This window comes from Alosa pseudoharengus, unplaced genomic scaffold, assembly GCF_046254945.1.
Source record: "Alosa pseudoharengus isolate Yale_2024_CS ecotype anadromous, Long Island Sound unplaced genomic scaffold, YU_APseudo_1.1 YU_APseudo_1.1_scf_17, whole genome shotgun sequence".
NCBI lineage: Eukaryota > Metazoa > Chordata > Actinopteri > Clupeiformes > Clupeidae > Alosa > Alosa pseudoharengus.
Window position 1 is genome coordinate 32,791,244 of NW_027468640.1, and position 17,009 is coordinate 32,808,252.

Sequence of the window (17,009 nt, forward strand, 5' to 3'; positions counted from 1 at the left end):
CACTTGCATTGCAATGGGCACTAACTTTGAAATCACTGGTCCAGCCTTACCAATTTCATTGATCAGAGATTCCTAACGTTACTTCCTACTTCGCCTAAACTTTACAAACTGACAATAAACAGCATCAATAGTCAGGAAACAATGTATGGTGGGTCTACCTTTGCTGTAAGTAAATGTATGCATTTTTCCAATTGCATTTTTTGACATTTGCAGGTGTTGCTGCTTCCGTTTATCACAATAATTTTCGGTTTCGTCTTCCCCTCATCACTGGCCTGGTCTGACATTTTTCTGTCTGAGGGAAACGGTTATGAACTATGGTGTTCCAGACTAGATCTCCCTGAAAGAAGATCTATGTGGGCAGGCAAGGTTAGTCCTTCCTATCCTCGTCCAAAAAAGGACATTTATTATTATTGACAAATGTTGAGTAGTTGAGTTTGTAAGTTCATGGGCACAGAACAATGAACTAGAACTTGTTGAACTGAACATTAATTAGCCTATAGGCATTTTTTTCACAGTGATGTCATATGAAGACATTTATAAACATATCCTTTTAATCTCCTCTCTGGCTTAAACATGATATTTTTTTTTAAAACTACCAGATTCAACAACACTAGTCCAAGTTAAATGTTGAAACAAAGTAAGCCTAGGGATTATTCAGGAATGCAACATCTATATGTGCTAAAATAATGCCTCAGGCAATGCATATCAATATACTCAACTGCACTAAACAGTCTTTACTCCTAAAGGCAACAATACCACATCATGTGGGGATTTAAGCGGATTTGCTACATGTTAAGGCCTTAATGAGAAACAGCTGGGTCACATCGAACGTTACCACTGTGGATAGGCCCTGTAAAGTAATGACAGTGGTAGAACACCATAAAGTAGGCCTATAATAGAGGGCTTCTGAGAGAGATTTGTTTTGATTTTGTGATGGAAAATATGTAGCCCATAGGCCTACAATTCGGATTCTAAAAAATGGTCTCAAAATGTCTATGATAGGCCTCAACGGTAAAACAGAGTTAAACATTTAGTGAATATGAGCTTTTGAGGCTGGGGATATTTTTCTCCTCTCTTGCTGGCGCTCCTCTCTTGCTTGCATGGTATCGCCAACATGACAGCTTCATTAGGCCAGACCTAAATGAAGGGTGAAACATTTTTTGTCAAGATACTCACTCAGTGCACAAGATAGGCTTACATACACTGTCTCAAAATGTACAAAATACACTTTCCTAACTAAATTATGCAAGTGTAGGTTACATTTAAAACACTGACTCATCTGTCAATGCCCATTTGTCTTTGTGTATCTTGGTAAGAAATACAACTCCCGACCATCCTTGCGGTACTGATTTTGACAAGCGTCCAATCGGAGCGATGGCCGCTGTCACATGACTCTGAGTGAGCTCTTCCTACGGTGCAGCAAAACAGATTGACGAATTCAGGAACGGAGAATCGTTGATTGTGGGTAAGTAAGTGCATATTTGATCTGAAAGTTGATACGAATCAATTTTAGGTGATGTCTTTAAGCGATTGGACCACGGTATTTATGCCTGAGACCAGCTTTCTTTGAAATATAATAGTTAGAAAGCTGTCGCTCTGTTAGGCCCAAGCTATTTCCTGGTCCCCTTGCTAGCCCTATGCACCAGCCCTGTTGGCTGTCCCAACTCTTGACGGATTAGACAGAAGTTGTAAAAGTTAGATTTTGGCACGGTTGAAATGATTGTTTTGTTGCGATCATAAAATTCGATGTTGTCATATACAATGGCTTGACAATATGCTTTGAAATGTCAGCTAGTTTGACACGGACTCAGATTTTTTCCTTTTATTTTAATCGCTTCAAACATCCAAAGTTAGCTAGCACCTACTGTGGTTTGGGACCTCCTCGTTGGACCAGGATAGGGGGAGTCTGTCCCCCGAAACTGAAGTCTTTGGTCAAATAAACGTCAGCATGTTTGGATGCAAGTTTAATGTCAGATCTGCGCCTTTTTGTTAACATATTTGATGTAAGGAACAGTTAATGTGTGTTTGTTTTATTTAGTAATGTGCTGCTCCTTTTGGGTTTGTTACAACTTCTAACAACATGTCGTTAACCTAGATGTAGGCTACCCTATGTAGTTGACCCATGAAACTCAAAATATCCTAATCACACTTTGCGTAACTGAATGGGCGAGTCTTGCAAATAGCGGCCTCCCAAGTGTAGCTTTTCTATATTTACAGGTCGCGAACTGGCAGGAATTCTAGCTATTCCTAACGAAACGGTAGCCAGTAACGCTACGGGTTGTAATTTGTTTGAAACAACGATACATAGGTGCTTCCTCTGTTCACGTGCGGGAAATGTGTTGGTCATGAATACTGAAAAAGGTTGTTTGGACAATTGATAGTGTCAGGCCAGGGAAGCCCCCCTCATCATATTACAAGCTGCTCTAATTTTTATAAATAGCTCACTGCGTCGCCTCATTCCATTTCTTCAGCCTTATACAGCGTCATCTGCTAATATTGCCTGTATTTGTAGCTATATGTTTGTGTAACTGAATGTCATACGGAGTCATGGGCAGAGCAAGGTTTGCATGACACAGCTGTAGTCATAATTACAGGCGGGGCAGCTAAATTTAGATTAACGCGAACTGCTAACTAGAAACTTTAACTCAAGGACTTGATCTATAGAGGGACTTGAACAATTCATTACAGATTCCTGAATAACCTACTCGTAGTAAGTAAGCGTGAAAAGGACTTTGCTCTGTAGGTGTTATGTGAGCTGAGCTCACATATCTGATCTGACAGCTTCTGCAAGAATGTTTTGTAGTTTGCTCCACTTGAACAAACTTGGCCAACTGCAGGTGTCTCAGCAGGTGTACTCTTGGGTGTTCATGGAAAAATTGCTAATTTCATCTTTCACTGCATTTTGTGCACTGAGAAGCTACTTACAGTCTATATAAACTGTAAACTCCATCACCCTCCTTGTGTAATTAATTGGGTAGATGAGGTTATGTATGATGGATTCAGAAGAGATGTTTGTGTGTTGAGTTGCACTTTTCTGTGACAGTGTGTGTGGAAGAAGCACTCCCTGAGTTATGGCCTCGGCATCCATACCAGCATACAACTCCATCCCACTGGAGAACAGCTCCAGCCAGAACGTGAGTCTGTCACTGAACCACTCAGCACCCCTCTCCCAACACACATACGCACACACACAGACACGCACACACACACACTCACACTCACACTCACACTCTATTACACCTGTACATACATCCCTGAGGTCATGGCAACTATATGTGTATTTCTACTGTCGACTTCTTTCTTTGTCACTTGAATGTTGAAGCTGCATGCATGGCTGCCACTGGTTTTCTCCCACTGGAAACTGGTGTTAGCTGACTGGAGCATATTTAGCATGCGTACTCTTTCAATCACTCAACGCTAGATAATCAAGCTTGCTGATGCAGTCTAAATATGCTACATTTTGTGGCTGTGCTGGTGCTGTGACAACATCTGTTCACCATATCTCATATCTGACCAACAGACTCAAGTAATGAGCCATGTACCACTTTCGCAGGTGCCACTGCCACAACCCCCCACTCTTCCCCTTTTTTGGACCGGACCCAGTTTCCTGTGTCATTGACTCTGTGCTGCTTGTCTGGCTGTGACAAAGCTCCCAGTGTAGGGTAGCCCTCCTCTCTCGGGCTCATTAATAAATGATGCCCATCGCTGTCATCAATAGACCTGCCTGTGCAGCCTCTCCTTATGGTGCTGAAAGCTGACCTATAGGAGGCTAAAGCTAAAGGAGTGCTGAGCTTAATGCCCTGTCACTCAGGGACCTCAACTGCTGCTCTCTGTACAATTGAAATGCATAATTGCTCCGTCCGCTATAGGCTGTGAGCTGCATGGTGTCACCATGGTTAACCATCATGGTTAACCATCTTGTGGTGCTTCTTCTCAGTCAGGTTTAGTGAGGGTGTTTCTGTGAGTTTGAATAAGTAAATCCTACGAAGTAAATGGTGTAAATGGTGTAAATGGTGTTGGTGTTCACATTCTGTGTGTCTCTGAAGTGTGTCACTCTCCAAATAGTTGATGTTATTTGTACTGTTTCTGTAACCCTGTGCTGAATCCCACTTACTAAAATAAGATTGATCGATTGTTTATGAACGGTGTTGGTGCTTTATACAGTAGGCTACATTCTTTTGAATGAATGTAGATGTTCAATATTGTTACAGTACCATGGTCCAATGCCAAATTAAGCCCAAAATGAAAACGCACTGCCATGTTACACAAACTCAACTTGCACATTCTTGAACACCAGCCTTCCAAGGATAAAGTTCGTGCCCAGTCCGGTTGCTAGGGAACACTCACCAGTGTGAGAGAGGGCGAGTAGCTGTTAGGACGGCATAATCAGATTTGCCCACACACAGTGGCAGTGCCCGGCCACTGGGCATTAAAGCTGGGCTACGGCCCCGACTGGCACAGAGTCGCTGAGCCTTTGGCAGTCTTATTTGGTTTTGACACCTGATAGAGTGAACAACTCCTAGGAGAACCTACGAAAGTGAAGTCAAATTGCTAGGCAACACAGACGTTGATTGATGGCATGGACTTGGCGTCCCTTGGGTGGTACCCCCGAATACTGCAGGAAATTGTGTGGCACGCTGCACTGTAGAAACTGGCCACCTTGTTCTCGGGACTAAAGCACCTGCCATCGAGGACTGTGCTGTGAAATCCAAAACAAATATTTTCCACTTAAACTCGTACGCATTGGTCCATCACGGCATCGTTCACCAGCATGTGGTCGAGACAGTACCTCTCGTTCAGCGCTTTTAGTTGGCAGTGCCAAGATAAGCAGAGTAGCTGTCTGTGCCATCGTCTCAGCCCAGCCTGTCTTTGCCAAGGCGTGAGGCACCATGCAACCATTTGGCATGTGGCAGTGTCATTTACAGTCAGAACAAACATAATTGATAAAGAGAAAATCAACATTAAATCAGTATTTTCCAGGGGTATGAATAATTTTGTTCTTAAATGTATATTCCCTTCCATTAGACCATATTGGCCACTGATTCTGCCCTGACAAAAAGCCCTGTTTGCATGTTTTCTTGCCTGACTGCCTTCTTGTCTGCCTAGACCTAATGTTTGCTTTTCCTCTCCATTTCACTGTTATTCACCCACCCTTGCTCTCACTTCTCCTTTTCTGCGGTGGTTTTCGTCTTTCAGACATCCGCCTTTCCTCATTGGCTCTTTATGTTTTCCCCCACTCTCTTCACCTCAGCGTGTCCATCCCACTTCCACTGGCTCTGCTCATGCCACTCGCTTCACTGATCACCTTGTGATATTTATCCAATTCATTTGATACGATGCTTCTCTATCTCCCCTTATCTTTATTTCCATATGCCTTTATTGTGTATCTCTCTCTCCCTCTCTCTCTCTTTCTTTCTTTCTCTCTCTCTCTCTCTCTCTCCAATTCAAATACAGAAAGTGCTTTATTGGCTTGACAAATAGGCTGATACAAGCTGTCTCTCTATCTATCGATCCCTCTCTCTTTATCCATGTGTGTCTGTCTGTCTGTCTCTGTCTCTGTCCATATCCATCTTGTTCTCTCTCTCTCTCTCTCTCTCTCTCTCTATCTATCTCTCTCTCTATTCTCCCTCCCAGTCGTGTGCTAGTCATCTGGCCGGTTGAAGGCATCAGGCCCACCTGCCCTGGTCCCATACTGGGATTCTGTGGTCTGTGGGCAGCGGGGTTGGCTTGTTTTGGGTCCATTAGTCACCTCCAGAGGGCTGGGTTAGACCATTACCCATGAAGCCCAGCATTGTGCCTCCCTGTGGCCTGCCTGTACAGTGGGCGCCCAGTACTGTAGCAGAGCACAGTCCTCTCACTCACTCTCTCTCTGACCCTCTCACTCTCTCTTTCTCTTTCGCGCACGCACACACACACACACACACACACACACACACACACACATACAGAGGGAGAGAGAGAGAATGGCACTTCATCCCACATTCCACTTCAGTAACCTTCAGCTGGCAGCCGGAAAATCGCCCCTGGGACAGACAATCTGGATCCAGTAGCTGCACACTGTTAGGCCTACAGAGAGAGAGGGAGAGAGTGAATGAGAGAGAGAGAAGGAGAGAGAGGAAGAGAGAGAGAGAGTGCGAGTGAGCGAGCAGGCTGGTGCTGTCAGGCAGACAGCGTAACCTTCTCTTTTTCCATTCTCTCGCTCTCTCTTTTGCTTTCTCCCTCTCTCTCTGCCTCTTCATCGTTATTTTCCTTTTTCCCCTCGACTGCCTTCTTGCATGTTTCACCCCATCTTTGCTCTCATTCCTCCTCAACATTGCAGTCCCTCCCTCCCTCCTCCCCCTCTCCTCCCCTACTCTCTCTCTTTCTCTCACTTTCTCTTCTCTCCGGCTCGGCCTGTCTTTCTTGTAATCGTCTACCTGATGTTCGGTTAGTCAACATTGTGAAAGCCACTTCCCCTGTGACTGGTGGGTGTCATGGCTCAGTTTGCTGAGCTCCAGACAAAACTAGCAGCGTAGTAGAGGACCTACCTGTCCTACACACACCGCTCCGCTGTCAGTTGTGGGTGCATGGTTTGTTTCGGAAATGGAAATGCCAGCTGTGTGTGTGTGTGTGTGTGTGTGTGTGTGTGTGTGTGTCTGTGTATAAGATTTACAACTGAGGAAGCCTTATGCTCATCTGCAAGGGAATGCACAAAAATGTGCCTGTGAGACTGCTTATGCACTTTTCTTAGTTGTATGTTTGTGAGTGTTGCGTTGTGTGACTGCACGTGAGTTGTTACCGTTGTGAATACATTTGGTATTGTTGCTCTCTTATATATGTATATTCAGATGTGCTCATTTGCCCATGTCAAAGCTGTGTGTGTGTGTGTGTGCGCATCTACAGGCATCCAGTGAGAGTCTGAAGATGGAGCCGCTGGCTGATGTTGCCCTATTGCCGGGGGAGGAGAGAGTGATCGGTGAGTTCCTGTTTGCATGCATCACCATCTGTCTTTAAGTTTATCGTCGGACGTAGATCTATCTGTAAAGTACCCTGAATGTGAGTAGATCTCTCTGAATGCAACTAAATACAGCATACACATCAGTAGATGTGCCAGTAGGCCTCTTTTAGAGGTAGTTGAAAGAGAATACACATGAGCTTGTATATTGTTTTTAAACTAGCTCTCTGAGAAAAGTCCGTCTTAATGGAACCTTTATCCATCCAAAAGATAATTAACTTAAAAATCCAAAAGTTGGTGCGACACGTGATGGAAAAAGACTTATATCGCTGTAACGTCGGGTTTGTCGAGCTAAGTTAGTTCGCTCGGTAGAGGTGGTATAGCGAGAGTTAAGTCGACATAAAAATTATGGAACATGTTCGAAGTGATATAAGAGTGTTGCGCATGCTGATCTCAATAAGTAGCAGGTCAATAATTCAGAGTGCAAATTTGTCTGTCAGCTTGAAGGCTACAATTGTCGCGCATTCCATCAAAGTGTTCCACTCCCTACATTCTAATTTGCTAATTCGCTAGAACTTTTCGGTTGATGGAAAACCTTTTTGACGCTTAAAAATTAAATCGATATACGAGTTAATTCACTTGAAAATCTGATGGAAAAGGGTCTTTTGTCTACTCTCTGTCTGTATTACTACCAGTTTGTATGTTGTATCTCTATGTTTCTACCTACGCTAACTTCTAACTTTTTTTTAATCTGTCTGTGTGGAAATACCATTCATTTTCATATGAAGTTAGTGAGGTCCACCACTGTCTTTCCATACCAGTGCTGTCATTACATCATCAAGTGAATGAATTACATGTGTGTGTGTGATGCAACTAATCCAACAGTCTGTACCACCGGCCCCAGCACATCCCCTGTTCCCAGTGCTTTTGCCTTTTAAAGGCAGTGTTTTGAGCCGAGGTCCAGAGGAAAGCCGGTGTTTGGTGTAAATAATACAAGGTGCCACCGCGCGGCTGTGCTGCTGCTCCCTCTGCCCCCCCCCCACCAGGGGTACTGATTTTAGAGAGGGCGGGCCCTCTCCTCTCTCTGTGCCTGCCATCAGGACAGGCCCCGGTGTTGTGCCCTAGTGCCCAGCTGGCATCTGCAGTTAAAGCACCGGGTGCAGCAGTCTGTCTCGCTGTTTCTTTGTGAAAGGAGGGGGAGAGGAGAGATATGACTGCACAGGTGTGTGTGTGTGTGTGTGTGTGTGTGTGTGTGTGTGTGTGTGTGTGTGTGTGTGTGTGTGTGTGTGTGTGTGTGTGTGTGTGTGTGTGTGTGTGTGTGTGTGTGTGTGTGTGTGTGTGTGTGTGTGTGTGTGTGTGTGTGTGTGTGTGTGTGTGTGTGTGTGTGTGTGTGTGTGTGTGTGTGTGTGTGTGTGTGTGTGTGTGTGTGTGTGTGTGTGTGTGTGTGTGTGTAAGACAGCAGGAATGAAAGATGAAGAAGAACTCAAGTGAGAGATGTAGAAAGATACTGAACACACAGATGGAAAAGTGTAAAGGCATAGCAAAAATGACGGGGCTGAAGACATTGTGAAAGGGCGAGTGATCGAAAGAGAGAGATGGTTTTGACAGACTGAACGACAGGGCGTGATAAACAGAGAATAAAAATAAACAGATGGAGAGGATGAATTACAGTATGCACTTTGTTGGAAGCATTATTTCCTGACGCCATCTTGGTATTCGCAGCATGTAATATTTAAAAGCGTCTGTGTGTAAGTATAGCCCGTGGAAGTGGCAGGCTCTTATTGTAGCATAAATAGCTAATGAGCGAAAGCTTGCAGTACTTTTAGAGTGGCTGAGGACAGGAGAGACGGTCCCTTAAAAGATTCAGAGGCATTAAACTTCACAAGTACATCAACAGGAAAGCAAAGATCACTTGAAAGGGGACAGTGGTGACTTTAAGTCCACAATTGAAATTCTAATGAATATCCAGTGCAGTGAATTTAAAACGACTGACAATGCAGTGTTTGTGCACCCATGCATTCAAATGGGACACTGTGGATGGTTTCGTTTGTGTTTCTCTGAAGGACGAGGGCATGAGCCTTTGGAGATTGAAATCAGAGTTCAACAATGGTTGTTGAAGGTGACTCACATTGACCTTTGACCTTGACTCCCTTCTCTCTCTCTCTCTCTCTGTCTATCCCATTTCTACCCCTCCCTCTCTCTTCCTTTTTCTCCTGCAGACAAAGACATCATTTACATCTGCCCTTTCAATGGCGCACTGAAAGGCAAAGTCTTCATCACAAACTTCAGACTCTACTTCAAGAGTGACGGGGTGAGTTTTGGTCAATGAGACTAGGCCCTCAGTCAGTTTTCTCTTGTTTTTGGTTTGTTTTTTAAGGAAGAGGAAGGAAATCTGATAAATGAGGTAGTGGGTAAGCAAAACCCTGGAGGAGGAGGAGGAGGATGTGGTGGAAAGTCGGGTTGCCATGACCCCTAGGGAAATGCGTCTGGAAATGCTTCAACAAGCTAACTGTGATCACCCATTTTGATTCGCGGCTCTGCCAGCACAACCTTTCCCCAGACCAGATGTGTATTCCTTACATTTCATGCCTTAACTCTTAACTCAGTCTGGAGCACCCAGTAGATCTGACTGTGTACCATTAAGCCTGGCCATGGTTTTGTAGCCAGACGAAGTGTACGTTTCTTGGGGTAGACCGCTCGCCCATCCCTCAGTCCCAAAGCAGCAGAACCGGAGGTCTGTTTCACAGGATTGAGCTTGGGCATGGAGAATATGAGAAGTGTGTGTGTGTACTTGTAAGTCAAGTCAAGTCAAGTTTATTTATATAGCGCATTTCATACACAGAGGTCATTCAATGTGCTTTCACACACAACGTACACTCACACACACACACACACACACGCAGACTCATCCTCACTCACACTTGTGGGCACCTGCAAAGCCTTTTTTGTCGGCCTTTAAAGCATTGCTCAGGTCCGACAGAAGGTTTTGTATAGTGCTGATTTCTCCAGAGGAGAGTTTGTCTGTCCCAAATAAAGAGGCTTCTTTTCCCCTCTGTCCACCTATTGGTTTGGCCAGCACAAAGACTCTAGTCAGCAACCTAACAGTGAATACTCAGCAGGACAAACTTATGTTTAGACCTCATTTTCCATGAAAATAACCTGGGTGATTAATCCTAAAACGTGGTGTGTTTTAGGACCATGTGGTGGTCCTGGACGTCCCACTGGGGGCGATCAGTCGGGTGGAGAAAATGGGCGGGGCCTCCAGTCGAGGGGAGAACTCGTATGGTCTGGACATCACCTGCAAGGTCAGACCTGTGTTCACATACACACACACAACACTGGGTGGATATCCAATATTTCACTTGTAAACATATATTTCACATAAATTATTTCAATACTGAATATTCCAGTGTGTTCGGTACAAAACCGAGATGTTAGGAGAGAGGTGACGTCAGTTGATTTTAAAGCTTGTCAAGCTCTTGGATTGCATGGGCTGTGGCTAGATGAGTAATGCTGTGGGGTGTGTGTGTGTGTGTGTGTGTGGTGTGTGGTGCGTGGTGCAGGATATGAGGAACCTGAGGTTTGCTCTGAAGCAGGAGGGTCACAGTAGAAGAGACATCTTTGAGATACTCTTCAGATATGCCTTTCCTCTCTCCCACGGCCTGGTAAGTTCCCATAAGAGTTTCTGTGTGTGTGTGTGTGTGTGTGTGTGTGTGTGTGTGTCAAAATCTGTGTACAAAAAAAGAGAGGTAGAGTTTAGTGATTGCATGTCAATATGTGTGAATGCATCTATGTGTGAATGATGGTGTGGATATGTATCTATGGAAATGTCTGTGTTAGCAGATGTATCACTGTAGCTATGAAAGGACATGAAGCGTTGCACTGTCATTTCACTTCCCTCAGCAACTTTGCTTTTGGTGTCTTTTTTTTATTTTCCCAGTGATCTACCTATGTCATAACTAAATATGGTCATCATGTATTTGACTTCAGTGTCCGTTCCGTGTGTGTATGTGTGTGTGTGTTCTCTCATGTGTGACCGCTCTCTCTCCCTTTCTCTTTTCCCTCTGTTTAGCCGCTGTTTGCATACCTCAGTCAGGAGAAATTTGATGAGAACGGCTGGCACGTTTACAAACCCATGGAGGAGTACCGGAGGCAGGTGTGTGTTTGTGGCCTCCATGGTCAACCAGACTGCAGGTTGATACTTGCTCACACAGTCATGTGATGGGTTGTAACACTTTTATACACATGTTACACATGTCCATTCAGAGTGGCAGACATGGTTAACAGTCAGAAACAAGCCTAGCCTCTCGTTCTCAAAGTAGGAAGTATGAATATCTAGCCAAGGATGCAGAACTTTACCAGAAGAAACAAGCTTCTCCACTCTGCTAATGGGAAGACAACTAGTTAAGTGAAACGGGACCTAACTGTATAATAATGTACATAATCCACTACCTGAACTGAGAAGTACTGGTCAGTTTTGTTTACATGTCACCCAGTAAGCCGAGAGGTTCTATCTAAACATAATGGCTCATGAATCACTGAAAAACATGTTCATACTGAGCAGGTGAAAACTGAATTGCAAAATTTATTCAAATCTTATCTGCACCTTGTCAAAAATACAAAATGAAGACTGTAAATACTGTCTTCAGATATGTAAGGAGTCAAAATGTTGAACAGTTTGTCAACAAGACTACATTTGACATCTTCATATGAATCCAGTGTCAGTGTTGCATCATATTGAGGATGGTGATGGTGTATATAACCGTATTCTCTGGATAAGAACGAAAGCATCGGAGCACAACATTTCAGCGAAGTTTTGATGGATTGACAGTAGGCTATGAATGTGGCGAGTGCTGTTTATATGAAATCACATTTATCTACGAACAACTAGGACATTTAAGAACAGTAATGTAGACGTGGTGGTAACGAAGTAAGGGGCTACATACCCAATCTCTCGGTGCAGCTATCACAAGAGTTACACGAGTCAGACTACGTGCCTACGTTACATCAACGTCCCCTGAGCCTGCGCAGAAAGCCTCATCGACCAACAGGAAACGGTTGAAATTTGCTTCACCCACCTCGACTGACGTCTACGTGATTACTCTGTCCATATCTTTTACTGTTTATGTGTAATCCTGACAGTTTAATCAGCAACATCTTCGCCAGCTGATTCTTATCCACTCTGTGATTGCCAGGGCCTTCCAACTGACAAGTGGCGAATCTCTTTCATCAACGAGGACTACAAACTGTGCGACACGTACCCCACCATCCTGGTGGTGCCGTTCAAGGCCACGGAGGATGACCTGCAGAAGGTGGCCACCTTCCGATCCCGCTGCCGCATCCCAGTAAGGACACCAGGGGAGGGTGGGGAGTGGTTGGTTGAGGGTGGGTTGTGGATCACCTGTAGACCAGTTGGTATTTCACTGAAGGCAAAGTGTTTAGATTTGGTGAAAGTACATAGTATAAAACTAATTGTTAAATGGTTCAATAAGTGTCCCAAGTTAAATACAAAACAATCTTCCACTTCTCATGACTGAACCCAAAGAAACTTTAACAGATTTAATAAGAAGGTGCAAACAATGAACAAAGTGCTCCAAGTGTATTGACAAACAGTGCTCATGTTTTCTTGCCTAAATGAAATGAATGTTCTCAAAACCTTTGGAGAAGTATAATATACCGTATTTTTTGGACTATAAGTCGCACCGGAGTATAAGTCGCACCAGTCAAAAAATGTGTCATGAAGAGAAAAAAAACATATATATCAATATATATATGTTGCAACTGAGTCGCAGGACCAGCCAAACTATGAAAAAATGTGCGACTTATAGTCCGGAAAATACGGTAATTAGGTGAAGAAACAACAGAGTAGACATGATCCTATCAAAGCAGCGAAGCTGTAGCACTCGGCTTGCCGCTCAGCCCTATCATGACCTTTAAATCCACCCCACCCCCCCATGGTAAAAAGGTGCTGTCGTGGATCAACAAGGAGAACCAGGCAGTGATTGTGCGCTGCAGCCAGCCCCTGGTGGGCATGAGTGGCAAGCGCAACAAGGATGACGAGCGCTACCTGGAGATGATCCGCGAGGCCAACGGCACCACCAAGCTCACCATCTTTGACGCCCGGCCCAACGTCAATGCCGTCGCAAACAAGGTCAGAATGAGCTGTTTAAGGGCTGTGTGTGTGTGTGTGTGTGTGTGTGTGTGTGTGTGTGTGTGTGTGTGTGTGTGTGTGTGTGTGTGTGTGTGTGTGTGTGTGTGTGTGTGTGTGTGTGTGTGTGTGTGTGTGTGTGTGTGTGTGTGTGTGTGTGTGTGTGTGTGTGTGTGTGTGTGTGTGTGATGAAGGGTGCAGATCTTCTCCTCTCTCTTTTGTTCTGTTTTCTTTTTGTATCATGTCTGTAGGTGTGTGGGTTTTGCCTGCTTGACTGGTTACTGATGTCAGCAGAGGTAACAGAGCTAGAGTTACTGGAAAGTCTTCTGCAGCACTGGAGACTGAGTACTTTGTGTGTGTGTGTGTGTTGTGTTGCGTTGGGTTGCAAACACAAAACAACAGCCTGGAGCCTGACAGCGCTTGCTAATGAGAGTTTACTTAAGGTTGCTGTGGAGTTGCGCCAGAGTTTAACAGTTGCTCACAGAAAAACAATTTCAGGAATTCTGAGCCTCTTTGCACAGAATGTTTTGCCGTTAATTCTCAGTGAGGACCATGACTGAGGGAGGTCCTCATATCACTCACAGCCATATGAATGTGCGTGTGTTAAGCTTAGAATCAGCATGGAGGACTGTGGAGATACGTGTCTATCGAAAGTACACTGTCCTCATCTGCGGCCATGCTGCTTTGACCTCTCTAACCTCTGACCTCTGATCTTGATTCTCTCCCTCTCCCACCACCACGACCCCTGCTCTCCTCTACAGGCGACAGGTGGGGGCTACGAGGGGGACGACGCCTATCAGAACGCCGAGCTGGTCTTCCTGGACATCCATAACATCCATGTCATGCGCGAGTCCCTCAAGAAGCTCAAGGACATCGTCTACCCCAACGTGGAGGAGGCCCACTGGCTCTCCAGCCTGGAGTCCACCCATTGGCTGGAACACATCAAGGTAAAGCATGCGTATTCAGGAGCAGTCTGCAGTTCTAATTATGCACACTTTGAAAGTCAGCAAATTACGGTTTTTCACGGTCTTCTAGATGTCTGTGCAGAGTGTGTGCTATTGTTTGTACCAAGTCCTGCTGTTGTAAATGGGAAAGAAATAGACTGAGACAAAAACAATTCCAGCCATCAACACATGCAGTAGACCGGTGGAATGTGATTGGCTGTTTGATGGGCTGAGCACTACGGCGAGCATTGAGTCTTGTTCGCATAGTTCTGATAGCAGGATAGCTTTAAGGCCAGTTCACAGGTTAGTCCAGCAGAAAAGCATCTTTCTCCATTCCATGTCTATAAGTATATATACTCTTTTGATCCCGTGAGGGAAATTTGGTCTCTGCATTTATCCCAATCCGTAAATTAGTGAAACACACTCGGCACACAGTGAACACACAGTAAGGTGAAGCACACACTAATCCCAGCGCAGTGAGCTGCCTGCAACAACAGCGGCTCTCGGGGAGCAGTGAGGGGTTAGGCGCCTTGCTCAAGGACACTTCAGCCGTGCCTACTGGTCGGGGTTCAAACCGGCAACCCTCTGGTCACAAGTCCGAAGCGCTAACCAGTAGGCCACAGCTGCCCCTATTATTATATTCTCCCGATCTCAACCCCCCTCCCCTTCCTTGTCTCTCATCCCTTTCTCCTTGTTGGCTTCTCTTTTGTCTGCTAGTTGGTGCTGTCGGGGGCCATCCAGGTGGCCGATAAGGTGTCCTCGGGCAACTCGGTGGTGGTGCACTGCAGCGACGGCTGGGACCGCACGGCCCAGCTCACCTCCCTGGCCATGCTGATGCTGGACAGCCACTACCGCACCCTCAGGGGCTTCCAGGTGCTGCTGGAGAAGGAGTGGATCGGCTTCGGACACAAGTTCGCCTCGGTCAGTGTGTGTGTGCGCGTGCGTGTGTGTGTGTGTGCGCGCGTGTGTGTGTGTCGGAGGGGTAGGTAGGGGGGGGGCATTCCCTTTTTCTGAACACTTAAACCATTCAATTGGTCCTACATTGCCCTGTCAGGACTAGTTTCCTTCATCCTTTCCATGCCTGGTTTTCAGTCAAATATTTTGTTTGGTCTTTGCGTACTGAAGGAAGAGGGTTGGTTCAGACCAAGGCTGCTTTCTCCTGAAAGTGTTTACTGCACATACTAGGAATGTCACGGTACCAGCAATGAAGTAGTAAGATTGATTGATAAGGTTGATTGCTGTCATTTAACCTACGCTTACAATGATTATCAGAACTGATAAAACCCTCTTTTGCATGGTAGGCTACAGCAACAACAAGACTAAAAGTCAACATGATAAACTTCATAGCAGTAGAAGGCACAGTAAATACACATATTGAAATCAATTATAAGTATCAGGTCAGTTGTAGTCAAAAATTTGATTGAGGAAATCTATGAGGGGGATCGGTTATCAGTTTATCAGATATTGGTGTAACTCTCAGTTTAAAAAACATTCTCAGGCTTGCTGGTCAATTCAAATTATTGTGAATCAATCAATCAACCAAGCTGAAGAGACAGAACACATTAAAGCCGGAGACAGCATCTCCCCAGATATATATAGTGATGCAGACTGAAGAACTTATCCAGTGTGTTGATCACAGAACTTCAGTAGCAGCCTGCCTACTGTGGGTATTTAGCTTGCCAACGCTAGATAGATAGATAGATAGATAGATACTTTAATATGATAACTTCACACTGTTTGGCTGAATGGGACTTGTAAGCACAATAATGGGGTTGTCAAGAAAGGTTGTACAATCTAGGGCAATTTCTCTGCAACTCCTCTCCACAAACAAAATGCCGAACAAATTAGATTATCTACAGAGATGTCCCTCTACAGACTGTGTTTATTTTTTAGGCTACGGTACTTCGGTACAATCATGCTTTCCTAATGGTCTGAATCCCTAGTACATACAGCATCATTTAGCATTTCAAGAAGGAATTCAATTTCGTGCAGTGGCTCTCTGTACAATATATGAGGTTTGAAGAACTAAGCTGATTTTGGCCTGAAAAGGATTTAGCTTGGGCTTAATCCAGGTGACCATGAGATAGCCTTTTGTTCTTTGTTGTGTAGAAGTTTAATTCTGTACAAGTCATGAAATGCTGATAAGCTATTTTTGCTTTTGGCAGAGTAAGGACCTCCCAACACACATGATATCAGATGCATTGTTGCTGAGTCTGGTTTTATCCACATTTATTCTGAATAGGTGTTGAATTTACCCCCACCTGCGTGTGTTTCTACAGAGAATTGGCCATGGGGACAAAAATCATGCAGACCAGGACCGGTCGCCCATCTTTTTGCAATTTATCGACTGCGTGTGGCAGATGACCAAACAGGTACGAGTCTATCACTTGGCCGCCCTCCCTGAATCTCCCATGATGCACCTGTTCAGCTCTGACTTTTCTCAGTTATATGTACCCCGCATATGCCACATGGATACTTGCGATGTACAGCATTGTGATTCTACAGCTCACCTCGTAGAGTGGGGCAGCATCAACACCAGTGCCATAGGTGCGACTCACGTCCTGTTGAACTGCATACATAGCTGTCCTGTCTGGACAAGTCGCTAAAGCTAAAAGAATCCTCCTAAATAAATGTCAACATACAGTATGTGCTCTTAACATACGGGGAAAGCTTGGTTGAGCAGGGGAAATATTCTACATAAGTGATGAAATAGTGATGAATGATGCGCGAGACTGGGACGGCATTGATTGATTGTGTAACCAGTGGATTGTGCCACTACTCTGTACAGTGGCCTATATGCAGACATACTGGCCTACTTTCTAACTTCACACTCTACTCACTAAACCATGCATTTCTAATCCATTTTCCAGGAGACCACTAAGACCTATATTTTCATACAGTCTTAGGTCTGGCCTCTGGCCCTCTTAATCTAACTAATCAGATAACAATAAAGCCATTGCCCATGTGCATGTTAATAATCTGT

At 44.8% G+C, this 17,009-nt stretch overlaps 1 protein-coding gene across 2 annotated transcripts in view; it reads left to right on the top strand.

Moving 5' to 3' along the window:
- Window positions 1-1,392: 1,392 nt before the first annotated feature.
- mtm1 (myotubularin 1) overlaps window positions 1,393-17,009 on the top strand; it is a 23,999-nt gene continuing 8,382 nt past the window's right edge. For both annotated transcript variants that reach the window (XM_076289341.1, XM_076289342.1), the window contains exons 1-12: window positions 1,393-1,465; window positions 3,044-3,134; window positions 6,883-6,955; window positions 9,154-9,245; window positions 10,129-10,239; window positions 10,498-10,599; window positions 11,007-11,090; window positions 12,130-12,279; window positions 12,900-13,085; window positions 13,844-14,029; window positions 14,744-14,947; window positions 16,306-16,398. In XM_076289341.1, coding sequence (XP_076145456.1) covers window positions 3,072-3,134; window positions 6,883-6,955; window positions 9,154-9,245; window positions 10,129-10,239; window positions 10,498-10,599; window positions 11,007-11,090; window positions 12,130-12,279; window positions 12,900-13,085; window positions 13,844-14,029; window positions 14,744-14,947; window positions 16,306-16,398 — 1,344 coding nt within the window. In that variant the 5' untranslated portion in view covers window positions 1,393-1,465; window positions 3,044-3,071. The remainder of the gene's footprint in view (window positions 1,466-3,043; window positions 3,135-6,882; window positions 6,956-9,153; window positions 9,246-10,128; window positions 10,240-10,497; window positions 10,600-11,006; window positions 11,091-12,129; window positions 12,280-12,899; window positions 13,086-13,843; window positions 14,030-14,743; window positions 14,948-16,305; window positions 16,399-17,009) is intronic.